A 13,514-nucleotide genomic window follows, 5' to 3' on the forward strand; every position below is an offset into this window, starting at 1 on the left:
AGAGCGGCTGCCCCGGAAAGGTGGTGGTCCCGGGTTTGAGTCCCGGACCAGGACGAATTTTTCTTCAACTGCGAGGCTTTTCTTTCGAGGAACCCATATAGGTTTCCTTTGTAGCGATTGCTACGAATGGGTGGATGTCTCATTTTCCCTTCATTAATTACCTTTCTTCACCTTGTGGGTTTCCGCAGAACTATTTAGTCTAAGGTCTCCTTCCTGCTCCTTTTAAGCTGGATGGGAAAGGAGGGCACTCACCACTCTCCTTGCTCCTGTTCGGCCTTGGCTTCCCGCACATCTTTCCTCACGGTAGCTAGTGATGCATCAACCTTCCCCTTTGGACTAAAAAGCAGCCCATGGGATTGAGAAATTTCGTTAAAAATAACTGTTGCATAGTTCTTGGAGTTTGAGTTTGTGAGAGTTTCTTCTCTGTTCACACACAGGACTTTATCGGGAGCAACAGAGCGGTTCAGATTATCCATCCATTCGAATTAAAAGACTTCGAATGATTGGGGTTTCACTAAATAGCCAATGCCACAACACTTTAGGTCGTGGCAAGTAACCCCGCAGATAATTCGAATAATAGTGTGGGGTCTTTATTTTATGCTATGTGTGAAGCAGTACAACTGCCAGATTCATGTTTCCCCCAGTTGAACTACTCAGACAATGGCACACAAACTGCATGCAGTCATTTCTAGCTTACTGCCTGTGCATGGAGCTACTCTCTTCGCTATATGCATAACTTCGCCTATTAACGAGCTGTCCACATTTGGGCCAATAGCAGACATTCGACACGGCAACTGTGATATCACAAGCATAAGAATCAGATACCTAAAAAAAATTAAATTCAGGGGTTTTACCAACCAAACCCACGATCTGGTTATTAGGCACGCCATAGTGGGGGGGGTGTCATGAAAGTTCCATGCTCGAGTCCACTCATCTGGAGAACGATGTACATCCCTGTTCATACCCGAGGCAACCATGTAACACTTTCCGTACATTGCCTGCAATTCCCGAGATAATTCACTAACATGAAACATCTGTAGAAAATCTGTGCCATCTGCACAAAGGTTGGACTAAAATTTTATGGTTAGATTTGTTCTTAAACAACAGAATGGTGTGACAAGACTTATCTGTCAGTGTTGCTCGTGTCTCCTGTTTTCTGACATGGCAGACCAGTGCAAAGAGCTCGTGGATTTCTTTTACATGCCCATGCGTTCAAAGTACTTCAATAGTGATTACGAGATATGTTTCCTAGAGTGACAATGACAGCGATGAAGAGGACATGTTGCTTGCGAAACCCTAATTGTTCTAATTACTATAAGTCTAAACTTTTGTTTGAATTTCCAGGCTAAAGAAACCTTGGAATATTTCAGCAACACATCATCCATAAAAAGGATTTAAATTTGAGCCTGCCAACTGCTAATGTGTTACTTTGATAGAACTTGGATTTCTTGCACTTTGGAAAACACTTCCGGCACACAGCGAGTGGAAACAGCATAAGCCGTGCATCTGCACACCTTTTACTGTGCGAGTAGCCGTGGCCCAAGCAGATGAGGATCATAATTACTTGGTAAATGCTAATGCAGCTCCCAATAGAGTTTCTCACAATATTACCTAGAGGGAAAACTGGGACTGCAATCCTGTTGTATGCATGAGAATGATGAAATGTGAGTACGACACATTGAAGCCACGCCTGGCTAGCATTCTTCCGTCTGTCACAATAGTTCACTTTCTGCTAAAACTGCATGAAAAGAGCTGTTTTTTCGTTAATACAATCACACAAGAGCATTTCTTATCCAACTGTGATAAGTTGTGCTTGGACGTATAACTATACGAAATGTAATATGTTCTAGCGGGCCACTACAGTTGGAGAGCATACGTCGAGGTGTGCGCTCACTGTGTGACAGCTTGTAGTCTGTTTTTGTTTTTTCCTCACTTGCTTATGCACTTGTAGGTGAGTAAACATTATTGAAAGCTGTAACACGAGTAAATGAAAACCTTTTATGAATATTTTGTTCTAATAAATCTTTATCTGTGCGGCCATGACTGTGTTTTAGGTACGGTGTAAGAATATTATGAGAGGTGTGCGAACGGCGGCGCCTCGCCATGCTGAGGGCGCGTTGACAACTTGCGTGCGCTTCTGCCATCCACCGAGTGATGGCGCTTTATGTTTGGGGGCCACCAGCTCGTTCTAAAGGGTGAAGCCTCTGCGGCATCACATCATCGTCTGCGTTCGTCACACGCAGTTGCGAGCACTTCTATGCTCTGCGCTGGTATAAGTGTGCTGCTTTTGCACGGTTTCTTGCAGTGTGAATTGTTTTGTGAACCTGTTCACCCATTTATTTCTCACCGTGACGATAGAAACAAGCATGAACAAGACCAAACCAACCAAACAAGCATAAGCGGTGCGAGCAGACGATAGTACGAAACAAGCAGTTGGGCGGGTCCACGTAACACCAGTTTCCCCAACGCACGTCACTGAAGGGGCCACTCTCATTGGTCTCCACCTATCGTGGCCCGCGTCTTCCATCTCACGCTCTACGTTCGCTCTTTCATCTTTCGCTGTGTTCGTTCGCGTGTGGCCCCCACACGATACGCGCCATCTTGCAGAAACTGCCTCAAGTGCACGCAAAACCGGTATGCTGGAATGGGCGCCGTTCATGCACCTCTCATAACATTCTTACACCACCGTGGTTTTAGGCCAAGTCATGTTCGAAACCAAGCCTCACACACCCACGTCTTGGCAGTGCCATAATGGCACACTGCCCATTAGGAAATCCACATAGACAGTGGCGCCAGATTTCCATCTAGATAATATTGCAAAAAACCCTAGAGGGCTCCCTAAGCTGCAGCATTTTCCAAGTCCCCGACACAAGCAACATGTGCCTATTCAGTTCACCACTGTGCTCTGCACAGATGAAACACAGTCCAATCAGTTAAAGTTAAGCTGACACGTTATGCTCCTTTTTCTTTTTGTACTGTTACACGATTGAAGTGCTATGAGAGAAGTGCACAAAGGGAGGTAGGCCCACTGACTTGGGTGCAACGTGCGAGTTTGGTGCCAGCAGGACCAGGGAGTCGATCTTGGGGCCATCGCCGTCCTCCAGAAGCAGCCGGAGGCTCGGGTAGATGGATGCACTGTGGGAAACTAGTGTGTCGATCCTGCAGCAAGGAAATTCAGGAACATGTGTCGCTGAAAAGCGATAAGGCTGCTGAATCAAGCGACCAACAATAATTCCACTGCGCATTAAACATGACATTTTTGATTTCTCACTTTTTTGCATTAGATGAAGATCCTCGACCTTAAGATCACTGAAAAGACACTGGGAAGCCTCAAAGCACCCTAAATAATTTACCCAAAAGAAGCTTCAGTACTGTATCACAGGAGGTGTGTGTCCTGACGAATGAGGTGGCCACGTGGCAGCAGGAGATGACGCGGTTTTGTCAATCACTTCAACTCATTCGTTATGCTGCTACTCACTGCGCAGCCTGATGTAGCCGCACGATAGATGACCGAGCAAGCTGCAACATTTCTCCTCCACAGCAAACAAAAGCCAACCCAGCTCCCATTCGAGGTTAGTACTTTATTTACTTAACACTGCTGTGCAGAGCAACCAAGGGAGCGGACTTGAGCGAGAAAACAACACAGAATGCCTAGGCGCACGTGTTGTGTGTTTTCTCGCTCAAGTCCTGTCTCTTTGTCGCTCTGCGCAACAATGTGAATTGTTGTGTAATATTGTGAGAAACTCTATCAAGAGCTGCATTAGCATTTACCAAGTAATTATGATCCTCATCTGCTTGGGCCACGGCTACTCGCACAATAAAAGGTGTGCAGATGCACGGCTTATGCTGTTTCCATTCGCAGTGTGCTGGAAGTGTTTTCCAAAGTGGAAGAAATCCAATTTCTATCAAAGTAACACTTTAGCAGTTGGGATGATGTGTTGCTGAAATATTCCAAAGTTTCTTAACCCTGAAAATTCAAACAAAAGTTTAGACTTATAGTAATTACGACAATTAGGGTTTCGCAAGCAACATGTCCTCTTCATCGCTGTCACTGTCACTTGAGGAAGCATATCTTGTAATCACTATTGGAGTACTCTGAACGCATGGGTATGTCGAACCAACTAGCCCACTGCGCAATTTTCCTGAAGTACTTTATTTATTCATTTGTTTGTTTCTTTATCAATAGTGTCAGCCTTTCTCAGGCTTTTATAGTTGTGGGTCACAGGACGAGTATTGGAGTAATAATTATAACAGCAAACAAAAAAAGAACATGTTATCAACTGCGTAAGAAAGAGCAATTAAGCAGCAAACCTTATATGTACAGCAATGATGACATAACGCTAACGATTAAGCAGTGAACCTTACATATACAGCAATGATGACAAAACACCAAACATAATATACAATGTCATTCAATTGAAAAAATTTCCAGGGGCTGTCTATTCCATGTCGCCATAGATGCTGGAAAAAAACAAACCTCAATGAGCTAAAGGTCATGCGGCCTGACCAAGGCTCCTGTTGACATTTGACATGCAGGTGTGTTTCCATTTCATATAGGCCACTTCATACACTTTCTGCAGACATTTCGAGACATACTTTTAACATGCACATTGCCCACAGAGATCAAACTGCAGATGCATCTTAAATGACACACAAGACAATACCCATGCTTGAAACTCGCAACAAGAGCTTATTTTCCATCACAATTACAGCTCCAGAAGAGGAGAATTGCTTACTCGTAGGAGATGTTCTGATTTGGTTTTATGTGCTTTTTGTAGGTGTTTACATATGACTGAGAATGAGGTGTTGTCATACATTCCTTTTTAGCAAAGTTTACAGAACTGTGATAAAGCATAAAGAGTGACAGTTTCACCTATAAGACAAAGCATTTATCCAGTCACAATGGCTATTCGCATGTTCTATACCCATTTTCCATGTCCGTGTCTGCTAATGCAAATACCATTTTGCAAATCATTGATAGTGATGGCAAAATATTGTACAATTACACAAAGTATGGTTCCTAGTTTTAGAGGCCACACAAATTTCAGTAAACATTTGTTTGCAAACTAAGCAAGCATAGCATCATGCGTGCACAGACAAATATAAACAGATCTCACTGACCTCACTGCCAAACGATCTCACTGCCAAACGATCTCATGAGCCCTCACTCAATGTTGAAGGCCACCGCAGCAGATGGCCTTCAACACATTGAGCGCATAGATGCGTCCTATGCTTGGCTGTAGGCCACTGCAGGCTTGATCACATAACCTTTAACAATGGGCACACAGGAAACAGGGTACGTCAAGCTGCAATCCTACTGGGCTCACCTTCGCACCCACAGCCCATCACGTGATGCATGCATCACCAGCATGCAGTGCACGGGCCACTCATTCTTTTCGCATTTGGACTTTGTGCGGAACAGGATGGAGCAACAAAAGCAGTGGCCTAGTATTGTCCGTGTCATTGTGCGATCATGTTAGACAACCCAGCCAAGCTTCGACCCTTACATTCCCTGAATTTACAAAAGCCATCATTACAATTGCAGCTTTAGCCCTTTTCTCCTCAGCCACCACTGCAGTGACACCTAGGGGAGAGCAGTGTGACTCGCAATCACAGCCATGGGCTTCCGAGACCCTTGCTGTGGAGCTACACACCGCACCCTATATTTTCGAGGCAACATTACAAGTATAAGCAGCGCCAAACTATGCAGTGCTTCAAGAGCTGTGGTATTATATTCGTAGTGCCCCATTTGCCAGAGCCCGAGTTAAGTCCTGGACACGCCAAGATTCCTTTATTCAGTATGTGGTTGACATCTCCACCTCACTTGTATTTCTATAAAGACTAAGTTGTGGTATTTACATACATACACACATAAGCAAAACACAAAAATTCACAATAAGAACATACATGAAAATGTACACACAGGGCATAAATAAAGGCAAGGTCACAATTCTTTATGGTAGGCAATGAATATTTATGTAAATTACAAACGCCCACTGCCAGATATTTTCTGCGTTATAATGGGGCAGGCTATTCCAGTCTGTAGCATTAAAAAAGAAGAGGCTCGAAAAGAGACCCAATATGAGGTTGGGCGAAGGATTAGTAGTGTTTGTCTTGTGCAATACATACGAGCCTGCAGGCGGGGGAAACATATACAAAGCACAAGTTGACCAAGTTAAAATTGAACACAATTAAGCTGCTGATACGGCAGCAAGATGCCATACATAGGTTGGACTGCTTCAAAAGATGAAATGCTAATGTTGTACGAGTATGAGGATGAATAAATTTGATTGTACAGTTGTGGTCGGTTTCAAGCATTTAATTTTTATTCCATTATGTTTTATATGCATACTCCAAATGGATCCATATTCAAGTTAGGGTTGTATGAATGTATTGTAGGTAAGCTGCTTAACATGATGTGGAGCTTGTTGTAGACAATGTTTCAAAACGCCTATAAGTGTAGCCGCACTCTTGTGTTCCAAAAAATCCAGGTAATGTGCATTAACAGGACCTCTGCTGTAAAGAATGAAAGAGGAGAGCCTCTGTGAAGTGGTCTCAAAATTTGTTTAAAGTGGTACATATACTGAGGTGATAGTTGCACCTCATGAATTTACTGAATGCGAAGCTCACTGCAACATGAAGAAACATTTCAGAATAGACGTCACAATAAAGGGTCTAGCAATCTCCCACAGAATGTGAAAACCATTAGACATCTCCCTTGTCCAGCTCAAGTTTACATTTCTGGAAGGAAAAAATTGTCATCCACACAACTGTAGCACAAAGATACAGAAGAGAACCATATGGTTTTCTCAGAAACAAAGTTTTGGAGAAAAATATTCATCCTGATCCTGGATTTGAACCAGGGACCAATGCTTTACCAAGGCAGCCACTCTGCTATCCAAGCTTACCAGGAGACCAGCAGGTCGCAGAACCAGGGCAAATTAATCAACAATTTGAAGCACTGGGACACTGAATATGGCAAATCAGTTCTGTGCCCCAGTGTTTGTGTCCCAATGTTTTGGGTTGCCAATTAATTCACTCTGGCTCTGCAATCTGCTAGTCTCCTGTCAAGCTCAGATGGCAGAGCGACCGCCTTGATAAATAAAGCACTCATCCCAGGTTCCAATCCCAGACCAGGAGAAATTTTTCTTCAACTGCAAAGCTTTCTAAGAAGCCTGTATTGGTTTCACTTGTAATTTCATGCTGCATTAGGGTGGATGAAAATCTTTTCCTTTCCTGAACTTTCCTCCACCTTGTGGCCTTCTCCAGAACTGATTTACTGCATTCGCATTTCTGGCTTTGACAAAAATCATCCTGTGCCCACCTTAGCACCGTCAAGAAGCTAGGCACTGGGAAGCCCGAGAAACGCCATACACATAGTGACTAGCACCTTTAGCGATAAGCAGTTTGTCGTTTTAATCAATTCCTTTTCGGAAAGAAAGCGACAAACAGTATCAATTATGAACATCTGCATGCTTAATTTGATCACCAGAGGAGATGAAGAATGGGAAAGGTGGCACCGATACAAGGTATCCTGAAAATGCCCTAACTGAGCGCCCAACACTTGCCGCCTTGCACGAGACGTACCTGCGAACCCCGAGTTTCTTGAAGAAGTCCCTGAGCAAAGCCGTCCGCTCTTCAACCGTGTGCCAGTAGAACTTGTTGCGCAGGCTGAAGGCCATGTCTACGCAGGACAACACAACCAGTGGTATGGGCGTGAGCAGAGCAGTTTGCCTCGTTACATAAAGCTAACACTATACATAAGGCGTTTAACATTGATGGAGACATCTACCATAACGGTGCAATAAAACAGGCTGTAAAAAACATGGTCAGGCGTATACTGTACTGAGCTTTATCAAAGGAAACGCCTGGAAGAAGTAGGTCTTGTTCCACATAAATGATGACACGCTGTGGCTTGAGCTGGAAACATGGTGCCAGACCAGCGCGGCTATTGCTGGGACCTCTTCTTTCTTGGCCGCTGCCAGAAATGACATGCTACACTGTGCAACAAGACTGGCTTGCAAAAGTTGAGCTACAAACTACAAGGCGATTCAAACACTGATGCCATCAAGTTGGCCAGCTTTCTTCTAACCGAATACCAACTGTGAAGGCAAAGATGAAGCTGGGAAGGAGCCCAAGACACCGTGCAATATGCCTTCATGTGTTATGCATCAAGATGGCACTCCTGTGAGTTCCATGGAATGAAACGTGTGAGCCCGTGGCAGGTAGCTTTGTCCAGTGTTTAAAACAAATTATATATAATGTGTCTCTATATCAGTTCACACTTTGTCTTTCTGCCTAGAATTTAAGAAAATTATTTACCCTGAAACACTGTACATGCCAGTATTCAAGGAAAGGCATGAGCAAGAGGTAGCATGGACGTGTGGCTCATAAGCTCGCACATGACCTACTACAAGCAATATATGCATGAGCATGCGGATTTCATTTGAAGCAATTTTCACTAACTAAACTGATATAAACAAGCACTTGCACAAAGTGGGTGTCAGCATGCAAGGGAACTGCCCACTCTACCCATATCTTTACAATTTTTGCCACACAATTCATTATCAACACTGGACAAGGCTACCTGCTATGTGCTCACATGTTTCATTTCATAGAACTCACAAGAGTGCCATCCTGATGCATAACACATAAAGGCATATTGCGTGGTGTGTTATGTTCCTTCTCAGCTTCATCTTTGCCTTCACAGTTAGTATTCAGTTAGAAGAAAGCTGGCCAACTTGATGGCATCAGTGTTGGAATCGCCTCGTAGTTCATACCTCAACTTTTACAAGCCAGTCTTGTTGCACTTTTTCCTCTGTGCAAGTATGTATGTTGTGCATTCCCAACTCTTTCTGTACACAAGAAAAAAACACATGACGCAAAATATGTGAGACACAAATGAATGCATTTTTCCAGAAATCAGGAGAAGAACACCAATTAGCTCAATATCACATCGTTTAATAATAATAATAATAATAATAATAATAGCAACAATAATGTTTGACAGTAGACTTAAATGGGTACAGTCTACCAGACAATGTATGGTTAATGCAGATGCTTGTAAAGAAAATCAAGGTGACTTCATGCTGCCTGACATAGATGTCGTCACTCCATGCTGCACACAGCAGCAAACAGCACATTCAATATTTGTCTTAAGAAATAGACATGATACATAAATGTGTATGTACGTACACACACACATACACACACGCGCGTGCATACATACATACATACATACATACATACATACATACATACATACATACATACATACATACATACATACATACATACATACATACATACATACATACATACATACATACATACATACATACATACATACATACATACATACATACATACATACATACATACATACATACATACATACATACATACATACATACATACATACATACATACATACATACATACATACATACATACATACATACATACATACATGCATGCATGCATGCATGCATGCATGCATGCATGCATGCATGCATACATACGGATGCATAACATGTCAGAGGCAGCACTGCTTTGTGTACATGGCACCTGCCCCCACGCAGTGCTGAGGAACATGTGTGTTCAAGCACATTGCCTTGTGATCAATCCTTGCACTCGGTGTGTGCTTGTGCAGTAAGTTACCTTAAAACTGCCTGAAATGTATGAAGTTACCTGTATTACATTTTTCACAGTCTGTGTGAAAACATGCATGTTCTTTTATTTAGTTTTTTTTTTTTTTCATTGTGTAACCTCTATGCATGCAGCAAGCCTTTTTTTTTTCTCTCCTTCACCTGTTAACACAGGCCTTAGACAGTGCACTTCGGTGAATCTGACATTAGCTGCTCCAGATCAGAGATTACATGCCAACAATTACTGAAGTAACTATCAAACCTAAGATAACACATTTTCAGGTCATTGCTTATGGTGGCAAGCGTGCTTGTTTTTCAGGGCAGATTCAAGGTTGTTTACATTTATAATGAAGCCATTCAGGGGAATTACACAACGGTCTTCATGCAGCGACGACGAAGGCCGCTCAGCATGGTTGGTATCGAATGTCCACAAAAGGACAGCCAGTAATGTAGCCTCCATTGGAGCCGCGAAGCAGCTGCATGAGCAGGGCATCAGTGAGAGCACCAGCCCATCGGAATATGTTGCCAGACATGTCCTTATAGCCAGTGCAGCATACAGGAACATGCATTGAATATAACAAAGAGTATACAAGTACAAAGCTCAAATATAATGAAGCTTAAGGCTTAGGTAAAGCAAATTAAGGAATTGCACTGGACATAGTGGAGCATTTGCAAAGTCTTGGGTAGAGTTATGGCTGTGGCAAAACAGACTACCCTCCTCTCCAGGCCTGAGGAGTTCCAGAGGGTGTGAGAGCTACGTCATGCCGGTTCATTGTGTGATGTACGAGTAGCTCGTATTGGCATACATCTGCAAATCTCTCTCTCTTTTTTTTTTTTAATCAAGTGCAATAAACATCTCTGATATCTGAGTCTTTACAAAACAAGGTGCAACCCTTACATGAGAATATACGGTTACATTCAGCCTCGGAGAACAAACAGTACAATCAAGCAGCGAAGTGATTTAGGCACCATATACCACTTAGAAGAGCTCCAAGGATTACTGCATGACTTTATCCGCTCTTCGCTTGAATTTTTGCTACACTACAAGCTTTATAATTCTAGGCGCACAAAGAGTAATACACAAAGATAAAGAGTTCTACAGAGGCTTTTACTGCTGTAGTGGTCATAGCACTGTTCGGTGCAGCTGAAAATGACAATATCAGGCATTTTCTCACATGCATGTTTTTCTTTTGCCTCTTGAATACTGTGCAAACACATATTTTCTTTTTAAACATCACAGTCATGATCAATAAGCTGCACAAAAATGAAGCAAATAATTTCTAATAGAAATGACTGCTTTTAATAAAGTCTAAACTTTGCTTCCAGCTTTTTGCCGAGTTGCCCATTGGCAATGCAGCCCCAAAAAGAAGCTGTTGCTATGCTAGAAGGCAGCAAAACCCAACAAGCACAGAAAAAGAAATTGGCGGTGCCTTTACAAACACGAAACAAATGAGCACTTCGCAGACAATGCCATTACCCTGCCTTCTGTTAGCAGCCTGTCTGTCACAGCTGAGAGTCAGTCACTGCTGCAGAAAAGCAGTGGATTTATCACCAGTCCACCTGGAGCACTTATTTTCTAACGAATCCATGCAGGTCTCCTCAAAGCTACTTATTTGCTACTACTATGTGGATGCCAGTATTCTCAGCATCTCCACCAAATGTCAGGTGATCTAACGATGCCACGAAGCTCATTAACAAAACCCAGCCAGCTCAGGCTGAAACACAAGCTCAGCTACAAACCAGAAGTGCATCTTTTTCTTCATTACATTGTTAATGAATCTCCCTCCACTTTCTGAAGCTGAACTAAAGCAAGCAAACAGTAGCAGGTATGGTTTAGTGAGCACCTGCTTGCCACCTGCAAAGCACGTCTCAAGCTGACCTACTTACAAAGTGCGAGTAAGAGCTGACAAATTCATTTGGCAGTGCATCGGCAACAACTGCAACTAACAAGCCCTACTTGCATTGTCTTTTATCTTGCCTAATGATGGTTACCATTAGAATGTTGAACTGGGGAAAAAAGAAGCATCTGTACACATTACATGGTCAGAATATTTTAGCACACCTTATGATGACATGCTCATGTTGGGCTCATGTAAGTTTCGTTGTGGAAAGAGTAGTAGGTATACCAAAAAAATTGAGGGAGACCTGTACAAGTCTTAACAGGTGGAGGTCACAGACAACAAACTGGTGTCAAAGTTCGCTGTAGGCTGCACTGAGACAATGGCGGATGACAACACAATGACAACGTCAACTATGACACAGTGATGACATCAACATGAGAATGAAGACTAACAGTGCAACGAATTTGGCAAATTGGAGACCACAAAACTCGTAGCAAGATGGTGCAGCTGCATATAGAGGAGAACATCAGAGAAGAAAGAAAGTTTTGCCCTTGACTAAGAAAGAAAGCAGCCCTGGGAGGGTGTGAGGAACAACAGGGCAAGTAAAGCATCAAACACAGCGCTAACAACTGTTTGCTGTAAAATGGCAGTCAACAACCAAAGTTGGCACTTCGACTCCTGAAGCAGCTTCCTGTATTAGCACAAATGCTGGCCACAATCGGCCATGATCATTTGGTCAACTGCTAATATGCAAAAAAAAAGAAAAATTATGCTGCATACAGAAATAAATGAGAATGTGAAAGGGCAGCTTCCCTGGTCTTTTGCTACTGGAAAAAGCATACAAATGAAAAGAACTCAAAATCTATCATCAATGATGAAATGATTATCTACATCATTAATGATGATATCACTCTCACTGCGGACATAAGTATAGATAAACACAGAAAAGCAAGCACAGCTTTCAATCTTGGTCTTCACCACTTGTGCACTGAACAAATGCTTAAAGAGCTTCATAAAAGCTATCCACTAGTTTAGCCTAATCTAATTTATCATTTTCCTTTAGCGCACAGCAAGCTCACTACCTTTTGTCAAGATATGACCAAGGAAACCTGCGAAAAAAATTCATCTTGTCATTGCCACCAAAGTGAAACAAAGACACAAATGCCACTAAAATTATTTGTGAGAGCTCTTTAATTGACAACATCTTGTCCTGAAAATGGCCAGAAATCATAAGAGAAACTGACCTGGAAAATTTGGAGCCAGGACATCCACACCACGTCCCATCAGTCGGGGAGTCAGGTTCTCGGAGAAGTCGCGGTAGCTTCCTGGGGCACCGTGCAGCAGAACTGCCAGGGGCCGCCCCGTCTGCAAGGCCATGGCTGACATGACAAGGAGTGCTAATACAGCAGGCTCATTAACTACACTCCGGTTAACTCAATATTTCGGTTCATTCGATTCTGACTGCAGTTCCTGGCTGGCGCCCATGGCTATAAGACCAAACTTTCATTATTTCAATGCTAATATTAGCCCTCACCTGATAAATCAAGCATCACGAGTCAGCACGCACATGGCCGACCCCTATTGTAAACCCAATAGCGACCCTTCTGGTGGCAGCACCTGTCTCGGCAGAGCGTCAAAAATGCCTGTTTTAATGCGACAGTGTTAAGGGCCCCATGTTGCAGAAAATATGGTGTCGGCGTCCGGCGCCGGCAGCAGGCATCCTGTGAGCGAAAATTACCATATATATTCTATATGGCACTGAAGTTCTATCACTACAATTGCTCATACCTTGATTCTTTACAAAGTTATTCCTCAGAATTTTGAAAACGGCAGCCCACAAACAAATGTCATAAAACAAAACACCGACAGTGCATGCCTTTTATGTTAAATCTTCTCAGACTGAAATATTAAAAGTACAAAACAATAATAGAAGACCAGCCCCCACAAGAGGTCCTGTTTCTATCGGAAAGCTCACCTTCGTGCATATAGCGTTCGTCGCCAGTGCTTCGCGGTAACCATTGTGGTT

General features: G+C 42.9%; 1 protein-coding gene across 2 annotated transcripts in view; it reads right to left on the reverse strand.

The window, feature by feature from the left end:
- Nucleotides 1-13,514, reverse strand: part of LOC142579989 (uncharacterized) — a 43,519-nt gene that overhangs the window by 16,931 nt on the left and 13,074 nt on the right. The window contains exons 3-5 of one of the 2 annotated variants that reach the window (XM_075690699.1): nucleotides 12,733-12,853; nucleotides 7,588-7,684; nucleotides 3,034-3,159 (exon numbers count right to left, since the gene is read on the reverse strand). In XM_075690699.1, the coding sequence (XP_075546814.1) occupies nucleotides 3,034-3,159; nucleotides 7,588-7,684; nucleotides 12,733-12,853 (344 nt within the window). The remainder of the gene's footprint in view (nucleotides 1-3,033; nucleotides 3,160-7,587; nucleotides 7,685-12,732; nucleotides 12,854-13,514) is intronic. The other variant, XM_075690700.1, reaches the window with a different exon arrangement.

The sequence above is a fragment of the Dermacentor variabilis genome, chromosome 4 (assembly GCF_050947875.1).
Source record: "Dermacentor variabilis isolate Ectoservices chromosome 4, ASM5094787v1, whole genome shotgun sequence".
NCBI lineage: Eukaryota > Metazoa > Arthropoda > Arachnida > Ixodida > Ixodidae > Dermacentor > Dermacentor variabilis.